General features: G+C 39.5%; 2 protein-coding genes across 2 annotated transcripts; one reads left to right on the top strand and one right to left on the bottom strand.

The window, feature by feature from the left end:
• Positions 1 to 846: 846 nt before the first annotated feature.
• Positions 847 to 3324, bottom strand: gemin8 (gem (nuclear organelle) associated protein 8). The gene is made up of 3 exons (XM_017458127.3): positions 3137 to 3324; positions 2315 to 2696; positions 847 to 1637 (listed from the first exon to the last, which is right to left on the bottom strand). Exons 1-3 carry the CDS (start codon positions 3137 to 3139, stop codon positions 1381 to 1383), a joined length of 642 nt encoding a protein of 213 aa, XP_017313616.1. The 5' UTR covers positions 3140 to 3324; the 3' UTR covers positions 847 to 1380.
• A 1055-nt stretch (positions 3325 to 4379) lies between these two features.
• u2af1 (U2 small nuclear RNA auxiliary factor 1) lies at positions 4380 to 14274 on the top strand. The gene is made up of 8 exons (XM_017458126.3): positions 4380 to 4519; positions 5208 to 5295; positions 8305 to 8371; positions 10304 to 10353; positions 10446 to 10544; positions 11863 to 11996; positions 13761 to 13853; positions 13971 to 14274. The coding sequence occupies exons 1-8, from the start codon at positions 4476 to 4478 to the stop codon at positions 14080 to 14082; spliced, it is 687 nt and encodes a 228-aa protein (XP_017313615.1). The 5' UTR covers positions 4380 to 4475; the 3' UTR covers positions 14083 to 14274.
• The last annotated feature ends 2598 nt before the right edge of the window (positions 14275 to 16872 follow it).

Genomic DNA, 16872 nt, shown 5'->3' with positions numbered 1-16872 from the left:
GTGCTATCCTGAAGTGCTTTTGTGCCTTAAAAGTGCATTCCATTAGTACATGTGATAATTAGATGTGATATCTTGATGTGATGTGATGTGATGTGATATCTTGGTTCTGGTATGCTGCCCTTTTTGTGATGAGATGCATGCTATTGCTGAAAACTTGTAAGCATTTACACTTATCATGACAGAAACAGTATATTCATGAACTTGGTAAAGGAGATCAAATCCTAATCATATTCAATGCATTGTTTCTAGATGGAGCTCAAATGCAACCCACTTTACAGCCTGAAACACTCAGGACAAACGAAAGTCCCCTCTCTTAGTAGCCAAACACCACCCCAAGTAAATTTGGGTTGTGAACACACACGAGATTGTACGGGGTAAGAATGACTGCTCAGGGAGTGCAAGGGAATATAAATTGCCGGATGCTCAGGAAAAAAAGTAGCCATGGAAACCAGAATCCGGGCAGGCTGGGAACTCTATTCAAGTTTGGGCCGTCTGGCATAATGCCGAAGGTTCCCCAAGTGGGCAAACACACTGATGAGCCAAGGCTCCTAAATACTGCAGCTTGAGGAGCAAATCTCCACATTTCTATGTGCCTAAACACTGTTTTTCCTCACTACACAATTATCAATCACTTATCTCCCAGACTTACAGCTTTGCAAAAGCTTTCATTTTGAATGAAAAACCATTACGTGTTAATGTTAGCATCATTAATCATCCAATTGTAATAAAGCATTATACTGAACTTCCAAAATTTCTAAAAGATCCTTGTTGGGGTTTTTTTTTTGGTCTGGCATTCCATTATTAAACACACCCAATCCATTTTCAAATCAACAGTCATACTCAAACTAGAATCCAATGGATTTTATTACAAAACTCACCATCCAAACATATACAAAAAGTGCTTTATCATACAATAACAACATGCCAAATAAACCACCAAAGAGCATCCCAAGCACAGGAAATGTGGAGAAGAGACACAGACAGAATGGACTGGAAATGTTAGGGTGGCTCAGACCTAGTTAGTGGGAATCAGCTCTGTGGGGGGGGGAAGGAGTTGTGGCTCGATGTATATAATATCTACATTATTCATTGTCTTGGAGGAAGGAGGAAAAAAACATAGAAGAGTGATCTATAGCAATGTGTGAAATTTAAAAAAAAAGAAAAAAATGAGCAGGACAGAACTGTTCCATCAGTGGGAAAAAAGAGGAGGATTAACAAAGTGAGAGATCAGGAACAACAAAGACAATTTTTTTAACGGGACCAAAAATCTGACTATTATAAGTACAAAAGGATTTACACAATAAGGCAGAACATTTTGATGAGCCCCTTAGCATGTTGTGTTTATGTAAAAGTGGTTTGCATTCTAACTAGTGAGCATTATTAGAGCTTTAATGGTATTACAGGCCAGTATTTGGGCTGCTTGCGGTCACAGTTGCGGTCAAAGGTGAGTTGCATGGCTGTTTCCATGCCCTGGATCTTGGCCGCGTCTTTTCCGTAGAGCCGCTTCATCTCCGCACTCCTCCTCTCTCCCGGGCGCTCGGCTGGAGCTTCGGCAGTCCGCCGCCAAGAATGGTGCAGGTCCTGGTCGGCTGGTACGTAGGCTTCCTGTCGCTCTGCTTCCATCTGCTGTTGCCTCTCTGTAAAACAACGAGAAATAAAAAGTCTGACACTGTAACAAGTGCTGGTGTTATGACCACATCGATCAAATTTGTTATATTTTGCCAAATTATATAGGAATATGATAGAAATGATAGAGAAATATGTATGATTTATGGTAGTGTTTAAAGTCAAAGTAAAAGGTTGGCAAAGAATCAGATTGACATAACTGTTACCAACACAGAGATATAGTGTCCACAGTGTACAGTTTCCCACCCACCAGCCAGATCTCCTCTATCATACATCTGCTACCAACTTGGGAGGCTGAAGGCAAACATGTGACACGTGAAGCCAGCCAACCGGATTCTCTCAAATTGCTGCTAATGCTGTGTCACAGGGCAGAGTAACAGTGCAACTTGGATTGAGCTTACAGACGACCACGACTGGTTAATGTCACTGTGACTGACAGGGGAGAGACAGTACGCCAGCCCTTCCACCCAGAACGCACAGCTAGTTTTGCTATTAAACGTGTGATCTTTGGGATCTAACTTGTGATGATGTAACCTAAACAACATTCGCAAACTTGTGGGAATGTTTACATACTTGATGCAGTGTGTGGCATATCTACAGCTTCATTACTCTAGTACCTAAAGTGCTAAACTTTATTTAAAAAAAAAGTTTAAAAAGGAAATTCTTGCTATTTCATGCACACACATACTCAGTTCTTCTCTGTGGCGCTCCGTCTGAGCGAAGTATTGCCGCAGCTCGGCCGTGATGTCCATTTTGCTGACGTCATATTCAAGCTCACTTTCCTCCGAGCTCTCAGACTCTTCTTCAGGCTCCGTGTTGTCTTCCTCTTCCTCCCTCTGTCTCCTTGTTTGTGTAGGGATTCTGTCCACCGTCTCTTCATCCTGCCAGTCAGCGTAGCGACATGAGGAGGTGGGAAACACAGGGTACAGAGCAGGGTCATATGCAGCCTGTATGGCCTTGCTGTATGCCCAGTGGTGCCTCTGGTACCAGCTCATAGCCTGCTGGTAATGCTGCCAGTAACGGGCGTAGACTGGATGGGTGTACCACACGTCTGTGTCCTCCCGACTGTCCTGTTCGGGGAAAAATGACCAACAAGGATTATATAGAAGTAAACCCAAAGAAGTGTTTGGTAAGTGTAACTACTTTATTATTACTACTTTAGGAGTAAGAACAAAACATAACACTTAATTAAAGTGGGTTGTATTAATATTAAAACATGTCTTATTTCATATTCACACCATTTACTACAGAAGTATAAATAAATAAATTGAGTTTTTACTGAAACACACAACTAGACTACCTATTCTATAGCTATTTTTGCCTATATGCTGGCTGCATCCCAATTGCCTCCCTCTGGACCCTGTAGTGCACTACATAGAGTGTGGAAGTCGTTATATCATAGCCAGACTAGTGCACTCACTCTATAGGGAGTGTAGAGACTTATGAAATGCGGCCGTGTTTCTCCAGGCTAGGCTACTCTGGTTAACAAAACGAGTAAAGCAGTTCTTACCATAATGCCGGTGTGTTTATTTGCTTAGTAAACTAGGAGGAACTGAAGATAAATAAATACGTGTTTATAAGAGGAACGTGGCGCAATAAGTTTTGTTTTTGTTTTGTTTTTTTTTCCCGCCTAAGGTAAATATATCGCTCTCTCAGCACTGTAAACCTGTGTGTTTCCGGTACGCTGGAATTATGGGAAAATAACCGACATATTAAAAGCCTAGTCGCTGAATCTCCGTTACAAGATGTTTGTTTGTTTGTTTTTTTTTTTTTTTTTTGGGGGGGGGGGGGGGGGGTTTAATAAAAATGAAAATATATTTATTGCTAGTATCTCGTCTTAGTGTGATATAAAATGTGTATAATGTGGTCGGTTTCACGCAAACAGATATTAACGCAAACAGAAGTTTACATAAGCTGGTGGTTTTTGGACCAGAGGAGCGCCCCTTGGTGGTCAGATTAATACATAACATCTACCACAGACAATAGAATTCAACCAAAAATTTTATTCGGATAAAAATATCTAAATCTTTAAATCGCTCGGTGTTCAGAGGTGTGCTAGAATCACTCATCTGTCTCTGCAGACTGACTTTACTAATTCAGTAATCATTACTAGGGTAAAATTAGGCATGAACACGAACATGGTCACAAAATGTGTACAGCAGCCATAAGGCTAGGAGCCACGGACACATATTATGAAGAAATACAGGGATCTGCTTTTTATTCGTTTCTTATTTAAAAAAAAATGAAATAGGCTAAAGAACCCAAACAATATTTATTATACGGCATGAAACTAAATATGCAATACGTACAGGCCTATTAAATGGTTTTAACAGCTTTTAAACTCCAGTAATATAAAAGCGCATAATATAAAAGTTGCGAGCAGATTTAACTGAAATTTACAATATATTTATTACAAATTTCTACATATATATGTATATATATTCATTTGATAATACTTTCCCACCCGTATTCATACGAATCCCGCTAGAAGGGCGTACTCACACGCAGCACTCTGATTGGTCATTTCAGCGCTGCCGATGAAAGTTTAGCCAATAAAGTACAGGAGGCGGGCTTTATCCGAATAAGATTAGTGAAGGAAATTAACTTCCACACCCGTATTCATTTGAATCCCGCTAGAAGTTCGTACCCACACTCAGCGTTCTGATTGGTCAGTTCACTGCTGCTTGAAAATGTATCCAATACAATGCAGGAGGCGGGCTTTGTCGGAATAAGGATAGGGGGGAAAAAAATAACGCGCGAGGCGTGGAATCAACGCAGATACGCACTATTGTGTGACGACAGGCGCGTAACTTGATGACGAAGAACACAAGTGACCCGACGACGGGAAGATGGCGGAGTACCTAGCGTCCATTTTTGGTACAGAGAAAGACAAGTGAGTGAAAAAAAGAACCAAATTCTTGGGTAATGTCGCGCCGCGTGCTGGAAAAGCGAATCCCGTTAAATAAATTGTAATATTACCAATGAGAAGTGAGTGTACAGTGAAGCAGTAGGCAGAGAGGCGGATGTTTTAATTGTTCGTGTGTGGAGAGCGATGCTAATGTAGCGCTAGCTAGCGAGCAGGCGGAGAAGCGGTGCAGGGGCGCGTGCATTTCATTAACCAGGACTATATTATAATTTAACGCTCACAGGGTGTTCTGGCTTTTATTAAGCGATACGAGATGATAATTTGATGAAAGTCGACTAGAACGCTGTTTTTTGTTGTATTTTAATTCAGTGTAGACCTATCTCTCGCTCACACACACACACACCAGGTTAGCTATGCTATGCTAGCCTAGCCTAGCCTAGCCTAGCCCACTCTTAGCTCGTTATGCTTTTAATTTGCTAGGAGTCAAATATGCTAGCGGTCTTATTCTAAAAACGTGTTAATGCACTGCAACTTATTTTAGTTTGTCTAACTGTTAACTTAATTTAAACCCCGTTTGTATAATGTATCCCAAAGCTTCCTTTATTGAATGAAACAAAAACGAGTGAAGTGAGATTTAGATGTTGGAAAATACCATCTGCTAAAGTGTTGGTTTGTTTTGTTTTGTTTTTGCATTTCATGTTTCTCCATCACCCAGGGTCAACTGCTCCTTCTACTTTAAGATTGGAGCTTGTCGACATGGAGACCGCTGCTCCAGACTCCATAATAAACCAACTTTCAGCCAGGTATACTGTTGTTTCTGTCAGTGTGAAGTGAAATGAAATCTGTTGTTGTTCATCTTTACCACCACCTTCTCCAGGGTCTGTAGATATCCATCATGTTTCCCGATTACAACTGCGAACGCACTGGTCACACTTATTTAAAATTTATTTCAGTAGAGAATTGATCCAAGTCTGTCCAGATTTTGATCCTGTATGGACGTCGTCGTCTTCGAGCAATTAATACCACCGATTAATCCAAACTAGAGCCAAACCCAAAACACAGTGTGATTAGTTCACTTCTTGCAGTTGGGTCGATTGATGGTCGAGTCATTTTCTTCCTGCAGGCAGACTGTGCTAGGGTTAGACTGGAACTGAATCAAAACCGTCTCGCTCTGCCCATCTTGGACTAGGTTTAGTGCGATTGCTTTATTCTCACTTGCCTGAACGAGCCATATAGAGGAGGATGCGCATATCTAATTCACATAGACGAAACACAGCATATGTGAAAACAAGGGTTGTGGTACAAGTGACACACATGCCTTTTTTTTGCCTTATTGTGAGACAAATCAGATTTTTCAGGATTGTGTGAACACGAAATTAAAAAAATTTCATAACAGAATTGCCCCAGTTTTCGTGGTGCCTGGATGTGTTGGATGCGTATCCGAGATGTGGTCGTGTGTCCAGGCGTAACCTATCCTGGGAATTCAGGGCTGTAGTCACCAAGATTTTTTCTTTAGCCCTGAATAATTCTCCTCTTGGAGCAGTTCATCACTATGTAACTGAACGTCAGTAAAAGAAGACGATGGTGATTTAATTTTAAATCTTCGGTGAACGGAGGCGAGACCAATCAGACAGGTTTACAGGAAAATATGTGGAAAGACTCGTGTCTTATTTGCTGACAGTCTCTCAATTCTGCCAAACGCAGTGTGAGGAAAATAGATAAATGCCTTTTTTAACCAGTAAGATGGTTGAAACTGAAACACTAACATCCTCTGATGCTGAGTAGGAAAACAAGGTGTGTAAATGTCTGAGTTCCAGTTTATGTGAACACGATATGAGCAGAGCATAAGGAAAGATAATATACTTTGCATGGCACTGTAGCAGCTAAACCCATACAATGATACCTTAACTGTGCCTCCCCTTGGCTAGTGACACCAAACAAGCCTAATTAGAGAAGTTCTATATTTTAGCGGTCTGGTAGTCCTACAAACAGTGACAACACCTGAGTCAAGTTTTATGATAAATCCAACTTTTTCTGAACATGTCATACATTGACAGCTACGTTACCTCAGCTTCCATAAAACAAAACTTAGGCGACTAGCTGAGCTCAAAAAAAAAAAGAATCTGGGCTCAGCCCCAGATGATTAACAGTCCAGCTAACGCCCCTGGTCAGGAGTGACAACCATCGGATTCATAATTCGAACAAAGTTGAAAGGAACCTGTCAGAACGGAGTAAAGTGTCCAAAACAAAAGTCAGCTATCGGTCAGTTGTGTGGTACGAATATGAACCGGTAAGATCCAATCAAGGAAGCTCATAATGTGAATGCTTGTTCTTGCTCTTCACAGGTTCTCACAGTATAAAATACATTAGATCAGAAATAAGGTCCAATTTAATCCAATACCGAGCTAATACTTCAGGCTTTTGGCACATCTTTACTTTTAGTTTCTTATTTGAATGTAAACTTACCCAGTGCTTTTCTTCTTGTTACAAGTGTTTTATGGGTTAGGGGTCTTTACACATCTCTTGGGACTAACCAGTGACTCCGTCCTATAAGTCCAAACAAACTACATGCACCCAACTGCCAGTTTATTAGGCACAACTGGATTACCCATACAACAGAAGCTTTTTTTTTTTTGCAGGTAAACCTACCATACAGTTACTGACTGTCAATCCGCACACGCTATGTCCGTCACAGATCAGTGACCACACTAAGACTAGAAATTAATTGCCAGGTGGATCATTCTCAGTATCCAAATAACACTAACATGGTTTTACCATGGTGTGTATCCTTACTGTCTGCTTTAATAAATACTTCTGTCTTGTGACCTTGTAGATCAGCAGTAGGCTATATCGGATGTTTTTGACGATGCACAATTTGTTAATCGTGCTCTAGCGCACCATCAGCATCTGGTCTTATGACATACCACTGACTGGCAATTTCGGATGAGGGACTTTTTGCATTCTTGCAGTGACGTGATAACACTTGCACCATTAAGATGACACAACCACCTCAATTGAATGATTCACCACCCAGATAGTATTTGGACAGAGTTCATGTCCTGGCTACATCTGCTAGGCATTTAAGCTACACGCCAAGCCCTCGACTGCTCGGCTCACTTATAAGTCACTTCAGGTCAAAGCTAAGTGTCGTACATGAAGTGGCTTTTATAATAAGATAAGATAACCTTTATTGATCCCACACTGGGGTAATTCCCTCGTTACAGCAGCTCAATTACACAAAAAAACAGATAGGAAAGAATACACATTAAACAGAAATAGAATTGAAATAAAGTATCTAAAAATATATATGTATACACACAATAGGAATAGAAAAAAATAAAAATTAGTAAAAATGAGTGTACCTATTAAACTGACAGCTGTGCGTATTTATGTATGACGTGGAAACACTGCTAGTAGAATCATCCTTTATATCCAAAACCAAGCTCTGTACATTAATCATTAATTGTGTTTTTCACAATTTCACAAGAAATGGGAAAAGGGCCACATTAAAAATAACATAAGCATTTTTTTAAAAACAAGCAGCAGTAATTATATATCTAAATCATTAAGAACCAACATGGGGGTGGAAAATGAGTAAATAAAAAATTGTAGTTTGAAAGAAAAAAAGTAGTTTGAAAGAAAAAAAAATGGAACAGAAGAAATCATTAGAAAATAGTCTGTAAAATATCTTTAGCTGCTTTTAAAAATTGAGTACCGTTTTAAAACTCTATTGTCTGACTGCTTTGCATTTTTATTGTTGCAGTGATCACTTGTAGCTCTAACGTAACACTTTTTTTCCCTTCTTTCTACAGACCATCTTGATCCAAAACATCTACCGTAACCCTCAAAACAGTGCTCAGACAGCCGACGCCTCTCGCTGTAAGTCCCGATATTGCACAATCGGTTATTCTCGCATTACTCAGACAAACTCATGTTCAGCTGCAACTGTGTGAATAATACGAGTCGCCTCATCGGTCCGTTAAATATCTCCAGTTCCTTTTCTTTTTTTTGTTATTGCTGATGTGTATGGGAAAAGGTGCAATGCTAGGGTATGTTTTGCAATATTTACAGGTTCTCACACCGGTCCAGCTGAAGCTCATTACATTATACAACAGGAGACAATTTGAACACGTAGAGATCAGGAGATGTTTAGAGTAGAGCTGCAACAACTAATCGATAATAATCGGTTATGGAAATCATTGTCAACGAATCTCATTATCAACTCATTGGTCTGTGAATGACACGGGGCACGTTTAATCACTGCGTTACTTCTGTTTCGAAAAATAGCTGTCCCAAATGACTTACTACACACTGTGCACTTACACTGTGTTCTCTACTGTCTAATGTATGAAGTTTAGAAATGTAATATGGTCTCAATTCGAACAAGAGCGTTTTTTTTTACTGACCGGAAGTATAAACCGTTTCCCAGTCGATGGCGCATGACATCAAACGCACGTAATACGCTGCTACTAGCTTTAGCAGATACCCAGAGTCAACGAGAATGACTTTCTTCAGTTTACTGTTTGTCAAAGTTTCCTTTTATACCCACTATAACCTCAGTCGGCATCAGACGAAGGCATAATCAACTGACAGCGGACAAAAAGTGTGCGACTTCCGAGTCCTCTGAGGCAGGGTAGCATTTTATATTAAATATACTGTAGAAGATTGTAACCTGTAAATTTTACAAAGCAGAATTTGTGTAGCATGGAAGCACGACAGTGATCCACGAGCACAAACTTGTTTATATTCACAAACTGGTGCGAGTTGGCTAAAATGTTTTGTTTAATTCTGTCATTTATTATAACGGGAGCGATCTGTTTGTAACGAGGCCATGTCACTTCTCACTCCCAGTGTAGAGGTGGTGATAAACAGTGTAGCGCAAGTAGGATCTTTAACGTCAGATTAAAACACTACGATCAAAGTACACGTATTTAAAACGTTATGCCTAAAGTCAGTGAGTAAGGGAAACCGTAAAGTGCAGTCAAAGCGAGTCTTTTATTATTAATCTAGTTTAATTATCAGTGCTTTTGGGTTCATGTCAAGTTTTAGTCTGAAGTTTAGATTTGTGACACTCAGTTTATGGATTTTATTTTAAATAAATGAAAAAAAAATGGTATTGAAAATTTGGCTTTAATAAAAAAATAATAATAATAATTGGAGGAAAAAAACAACTAATCGGCCAATTAATTGCTTATGAAAATAATGGTTAGTCTCAGCCCTGGTCTAGAGATTGAAGGGTGTTTTTTTTGTTTGTCTGTTTGTTTGTTTTTATTGCTTTAATAACATCTTTACAATAGGAAATGTTTTAGATTCATATAATTGATTCATTTTTAGGTTCGGCAGTGCAGGCAGTTTAGCATTAAATATGTAGACGTTCTCTGAAAGGTCAGTGAGGGTTTGTGGCAGTATGGAGGGATTAAGTTGTACTGAACAGTCTATGACTGGAACCCAGATCTTTCTGGTCACCAGTTCAGAACCTGAACCACTGAGCTACTCCAGTCCCCAGTATTCCTTCACTTTACAGTTAGTTAAGACTTTCACAGGTTTACTACATTCTCAGATTCTGTAACCTGAGGTAGATGCTTATTAAATGGGCAGGTCGTAGACTTGCATTGTTGCTGATGTCTTTCCCAGTTATAGAGGCTACAGCTGCTGTTTTTGATGGTGTTCACAATAAGAAAGGACAGCCTCCAAAACTTTTACAGTCCAAAATATGATTTACAAATGTCTGAGGTCCCTCACCTTTTTCTTGTAGATGCTCAAGTTTGAAACTCCATCCTAAATGCAAATTAATAAAGCGCTTTTTCCCAGGTGCCGTGAGCGATGTGGAAATGCAGGAGCATTATGATGAGTTTTTCGAGGTGAGCCTCAAACATGCACACAACTGCACTTTTTTTTTTTTTTTTTTTTTTTGCGCCACATCCTTTTTAATGACATCAAACCACGTTTTTAGGAAGTCTTCACGGAAATGGAGGAGAAGTACGGCGAGGTGGAGGAGATGAACGTGTGTGATAATCTGGGCGATCACCTCGTCGGCAATGTTTATGTGAAGGTAAGAGACACACCTCCGATCCAGAAAACCGTGTACTGACGTAGCTGTTACAAGAACACGCTGCATATTTCAGTCATATTTTCTCGCTGCAGCAATGTAACTTAAGCCGAAAGTGTAAGTCACTTTATTACGCACACGCCAGAACAGCATACAGTACGCGTGACACAAACTTTATCATCAGCAGAGTACGCACGTACTGTATGTGCGCCGCCAAAGTTAGGTACGAGCAGGTCGTATGTGCGCATTTAATTTTTTTGCTTATACCACGGCAATTTTCCTATGATCACGTCTTTAAATTTCTTCCCAGCAGAGATGTTTAACTTATAGTTGCATTCAATGTTGTGTAACATCCATGAGGCAAGTTAGTTCCTGTTCTCACTTACCTTGCAGTAGCTATAAAGTCACTCCCTCACCAGCCTCTCTTTTTCTCTTCTTTTGTCTTTAAACATTACGATTTTCCTTTACTGATTTGTTACTTGAGGCGCCTTCCATAAGTTATAGAAATGTCTCCTTACAGAAAACTTAAGCATACCGATAATTAAAACATTTTTTCTTTGTTAAATAGCTTCTTTTTTTTATATAATTTATTATTAGGCTTGGACTATGTCCCTGTGAAAAACTTGCGCATATCAGAAAGAGTGCAATAATATAAACTTTTCGAATGATCAGAGCTGCTGTTATAGAAACTTCATCAACACCTCAGATCTGAGAATTCAGCAGTGTTGTGGTATAACTGACAATGAGTTGCTATAGTCCAATTTCCCTACAATTTACACTTTATTGTTTTAATTACATTCTCAAAACCCGCTTCACTGTTTGTATTTAAAAGCTGTATTTTCACTAGTGATGCAGTGAAAGGAAAATTCTGGGTCGAAACCCGAAAATTCTGGACGCACTTGGCCGAGAACCAAAAATTTATGTATATTTTTAAAACCCTTTTTAAAATAGTTTTGTATAATTGTATTAATATTAGTCTTTTCAAAATGTCATCAATTCATCATCACTTGTACACACCTGTTTCTGTGGCACGTTTTGCTCTGTGCTGCGCGTTGATCCTTCAGCAGACGCATTCATCACCTCCAGCTCTGCCTGTATCGTTTCCCGTGCACGCTGCTTTTTCTCCGCATCAAAGAAAGGCTCTTTAATTCGCGGCTCTAGTAATGTTGTAATGCAACGATAACCGTCGGCTAGATCGAGAGTGAAATCTGAGCGCCGAGGCGTGGCAGCATAAATTTTCGGATCATGTTTTCGGCCTTTTTTTCTCTTTTCGGCCAAAAATTTCGGTTCGTCCCTGATTTTCACCCATGTGTTTGAGCAGTTCCGGCGTGAGGAGGATGCCGAGAAAGCTGTGATGGACCTGAACAACCGCTGGTTCAACAGCCAGCCCATCCATGCTGAGCTCTCCCCGGTTACTGACTTCAGAGAAGCCTGCTGCAGGCAGTATGAAATGGGGTCAGTATAACAAGCTTGCAAGAACACTGCTACATGTTTTACAGTCTCTCAATTTTGAAAAAAAAAAACAAAACAAATTGCCTGTACTGTTGACACTGGAAAACAGTAAACCTCAGTCACTTCATACAGGACCCCTGTAGTATGTTGTTCATTAAGAAATTAGTTCATGCAAGTACGCTTCCTAAATTGGATTACGTTATGGTTGTGTTTAAAAGGGAAACAGCAACAGAGCTCACTGCAAGCAGTATCAGTAAAGTACAGCTGGAGGGACGATAGCTTTTCTCACAGCTATGATAATTTCATACCATCCTCACAGAAAGCAGGTGCACTCCAGTCCAAATTTAGCGGCTTATACAGTTTACTGTGAGGAGTGTGTTTAGTGGAATCTGCAAAATGTTAATAATAAAAATTATAATATGAGGGTTCATAACCGTTGCATTCTGTGTTTTTAATACTTTCCTGAATAAGCTATTTGACACAAGATGTTTACATATAGTCCACAAGACACAATAATAACTGAATTTACACAAATGAACCAGCTCAAAAGTTTACATACACTTGATTCTTAATACTGTGTGTCGTTACCTGGATGATCAGTGACTTTTTTTATGTTTTGTGATGGTTGTTCATGAGTCCCTTGTTTGTCCTGAGCAGTTAAACTGCCCACTGTTCTTCAGAAAAATCCTCCAGGTCCTGCACATTCTTTTCTTTTCCAGCATCTTCTGCATATTTGACCCCTTTCCAACAGCGGTTATATGATGTTGAGATCCATCTTTTCACACTGAGGACAACCGAGGGACTCATACACTATTACAAAAGGTGTAAACATTCACTGATGCTCAAGAAGGCAACACCGATCATCCTGTTCAAAAGTTTACATCCTCCTGGCTCTTAATGTAGTGCGTTGCCTTCTTGAGCATCAGTGAACGTTTACACCTTTTGTAATAGTCATATACAAGTCCCTCAGTCATCCTCACTGTGAAAAGATGGATCTGAACATCATATAGTCACTGTTGGAAAGGGGTCAAATCTGCAGAAGATGCTGGAAAAGTAAAGAATTTGGAGGACTTGGAGGATTTTTCTGAAGAACAGTGGGCAGTTTAACTGTTCAGGACAAATAAGGGACTCATGAACAACTCACAAAACATCAAAAACAGTCGCTGATCATCCACATAACGCACAGTATTAAGAATTAAATGTGTGTAAACTTTTGAACGGGACTTTATAAATTCAGCTATTGTCTTGTGGACTATATGTAAACGTCTGTTATGTAAAATACCTTATTCAGGACAGAGCTAAATAAAAAAACAAAATTCTATTTTTATTCTCTCAATTATTTCTTTTTTTAAAGTCTTAACATTTTGAATGTTATGCAAGGCGTATGTACTTATGACATGAATTGTATGCAGTGTTTGTGACTGCTGCCACCTCTGGTACTACAGTCGGGTGATTTCATTCCTGATAGGCTTTATCGATGTTGTTTTTGCAGAACTTCTAATGTCAAGAATCACCGAATGGCACTGAATGTCTGTGCAGCTAAAAACGTGACTTGTATTTGACTTAAATTCTTTTTGATTGATTGATTGATTGTTATTTATTTATTTATTTATTTATTTACATACATACATACATACACACACACACACACACACACACACACACGCGCGCGCATACATATACTCCCAGTCAGGGTGCAGTAGCTTTTTTTTCAGCGACGCCTGTTTCCACTGCATGTCGTCTCACTGCAGTATGTTGTCTCTCCAGGGAGTGCACTCGAGGTGGCTTCTGTAACTTCATGCACCTAAAGCCGATCTCTCGCGAGCTGAGGAGGGAACTGTATGGACGCCGTAGGAAAAGGTAGAGAAAGAATTGTGGCAACTTTTTTTTAAATACAAATGTGGCACAAGCTGGCATGTTGAATTTTTATTCAGTCTATGTGTAAGCCTTGACGTGCCCATTTGTCCAATCCTCTAGGCACCGCTCTCGCTCTCGGTCTCGTGAACGTCGCTCTCGCTCGCGGGACCGCGGCCGTCGCGACCGGGAGAGGAGGAGATCAAGGGATCGTGAACGCTCCGGAAGGTTTTGAGTCATCATGTGAACCCTTTTTGGTTTTTACCCTTCGGTGTAGTGCTCTCCCCTCCCCAAACGACCAACATTTGCTTGGAACATTGGACTTTGTTCTGTACCTTACTTTTACCCAATTTTTTTCCTCTTTGTTTTTTTTAAGATCACACGAATATGACAGCTCAGTTTCTCAATAAAAATACATTGTTATTAATTCCGTCCTTGTATTTGGTTTTGTTTTTAATTGTGGTTATGACTGTGCTTATGACTTTTAATAGTAAATAATAATTGTACAGGTGTCAGTTTGGCCTGTACAGTAATGTAATGTGTGAATGTACAGAAAAATGTTTTCTTAAACCTTTTGTCTTATGATTCCTGACCTGGAAATGAAAACTGTTTATCAGGCATGACTTTATATGCATTTAATATGTTGCATTTCAGATTTAACTTGCTTTGTTAGACAAGTACACAGGTGCATCTCAAAAAATTAGAATTAAAAAAAAAATTTTCCTGTAATTTTTTTCAAACAGTGCAACTTTCATATATTGTAGATTCATTACACATGAAGTGAAATATTTCAAGCTTTTTTGTTTTAATCTCGATGATTACGGCTTACAGCTCATGGAAATCAACAAATGATTTCTCAAAATATTCAAATAAAGATTTAATAATACAGAAATGTCGACCTGATGATAAGAGCTCTAATTAAGTCAAAACACCTGCAAAGGTTTCCGGAGTCTTTAATCTCTCAGTCTGGTTCAGTACACAACCACAATCATGGGGAAGATGGAAGTAAATGTTGCATTTCGTTTGGAAATCAAGGTCTCAGAGTCTAGAGGAAGAGTGGAGAGGAGAGAATCCAAGTTGCTTGAAGTTCAGTGTGAAGTGTCCACAGTCAGTGATTATTTGGGATGACATGTCATCTGCTGGTGTTGGTCCACTGTGTTTTCTCAAGTCGAGAGTCGATGCAGCGTCTACTAGGAGATTTTCGAGAACTTCATGCTTCCACCTGTTGACGAGCTTTATGGAGATGCTGATTTCCTTTTCCAGCAGGACTCTGCACCTGCCCACAGTGCCAAAACTACTAGTAATTGGTTTGCTGACCGTGGTGTTACTGTGCTTGATTGGCTAACCAACTCGCCTGACCTGAACCCCATAGAGAATCTATGAGAGACACCAGACCCAACAATACAGAGAAGCTGAAGGCTGCTATCAAAGCAACCTGGGCTTCCAGCACAAACACCTCAGCAGTGCCACAGACTCATCGCCTCCATGCCATATCGCATTGATGCAGGAATTTGTGTAAAAGGATTAAAGCCCAGACCGAGTACTGAGTGCATAAATTAACATAATTTTCAGAAGGTTACCATTTCTTATCGTAATGTTTTGAGGTACTGGATTTTTGATTTCCATGAGCTGTAAGCCCTAATCATCAAGATTAAAATAAAAAAGTTTTAAAATATTTCACTTAGTGGCACTAGGAATATTATATCATAATAGAAATAATTAAATTATGGAAACAAATGAACTTTTCCACGATATTCTAATTGTTTGAGATCATCTGTGTTTTGTGGCTTACACAAACAAGAAGTTACAACAAGAAAAATCTGACTTCACTAAAGGTCTATTATTGAATGTGGATTTGGGTAGAAAATATCAAATACTATCTGAGATACATGCTAAGCATTTTTAGATTTTATATGATTTTCTCACAAATTCCCACAAATTAGCTGATGTGTAACAGCAACCCATTATGTGACGCCATCACAACAGCTTAAAAGATGCAGTCACTTATTTTGCTCAGTTTGGCAAATTTCATTATGTTGTTAAGGTTTATACACAGCTTTGTGTCATTGCTGGGTTGAGAACAGTCTACCAACCAAATGGTCCATCCAGCAGAAAACTTGTGGGTTGAAACTGACCACTGATAAAGGGCAATCTGGTGGTTCTTTAACATTAACAGATGTGGATGACAAATTGTGTATAGCAAAATATGTGCTACACTTAATAATTGTATACCAAAAATGTGCACCTACAGTATATAGCCAAAAGTTATAGGGACGCCTGACCATAACACCCATATGTGTGTTTTTAACATCACATTCCAGATTTAGTCCCCCTTTACTCTTACAATAACTTCCACCTTCAGGGAAGGCTTTCCACTAGAATTTGGAGTGTGGCTGTGGGGATTTGTGTTCATTACTGAGGTGACACACTGATGTTGGGTGAGGAGGTCTGGGGTGCAGTCAGCGTTCCAGCTCCTCCCAGAGATGTTCAGTGGGGAACGGTTGAGGTCAAGGCTCTGTGCAGACCACTCACGTTTTTCTACTCCAACCTTGGCAAACTTCTTAGTTCTAGTGAAGGGAATTTGTAAAGACGTTCTATGCAACTGTGTGTTTTCAACTTTGTGAGAACAGTTTAGGGAAGACTCACATATGGGTGAGATGGTCAGGTGTCCACATAGGTTTGGCCATATAGTGTATGTAGTAGGTATACTTAATAAAGTGGTCAGTGAGTGTAGCTGGAAAATAAGCATATTATATGTATACATAATGTATATAAAAATATTATTAGTGGTGCTTGAAAAGCACTACTATTGTTCTTGTGCATACTTATTATTATTATTATTATTATTATTATTATTATTATTATTAAATCTTTCAAACTGTTTTGCCCCTTTCCCAGCTGTTAGTTAATACCCTGTGTAATGAACACGGCTCTACATTTGGGTTCTGTTCTTTTTTTGGCTCCATATTTGTCTTCATTTGCACATGTGGTCGTGGCCCGATCGTCATTTACACGCCTTCATTTC

The sequence above is a fragment of the Ictalurus punctatus genome, chromosome 26, assembly GCF_001660625.3.
Source record: "Ictalurus punctatus breed USDA103 chromosome 26, Coco_2.0, whole genome shotgun sequence".
NCBI lineage: Eukaryota > Metazoa > Chordata > Actinopteri > Siluriformes > Ictaluridae > Ictalurus > Ictalurus punctatus.
This window is presented reverse-complemented; position numbering and strand designations above follow the sequence as displayed.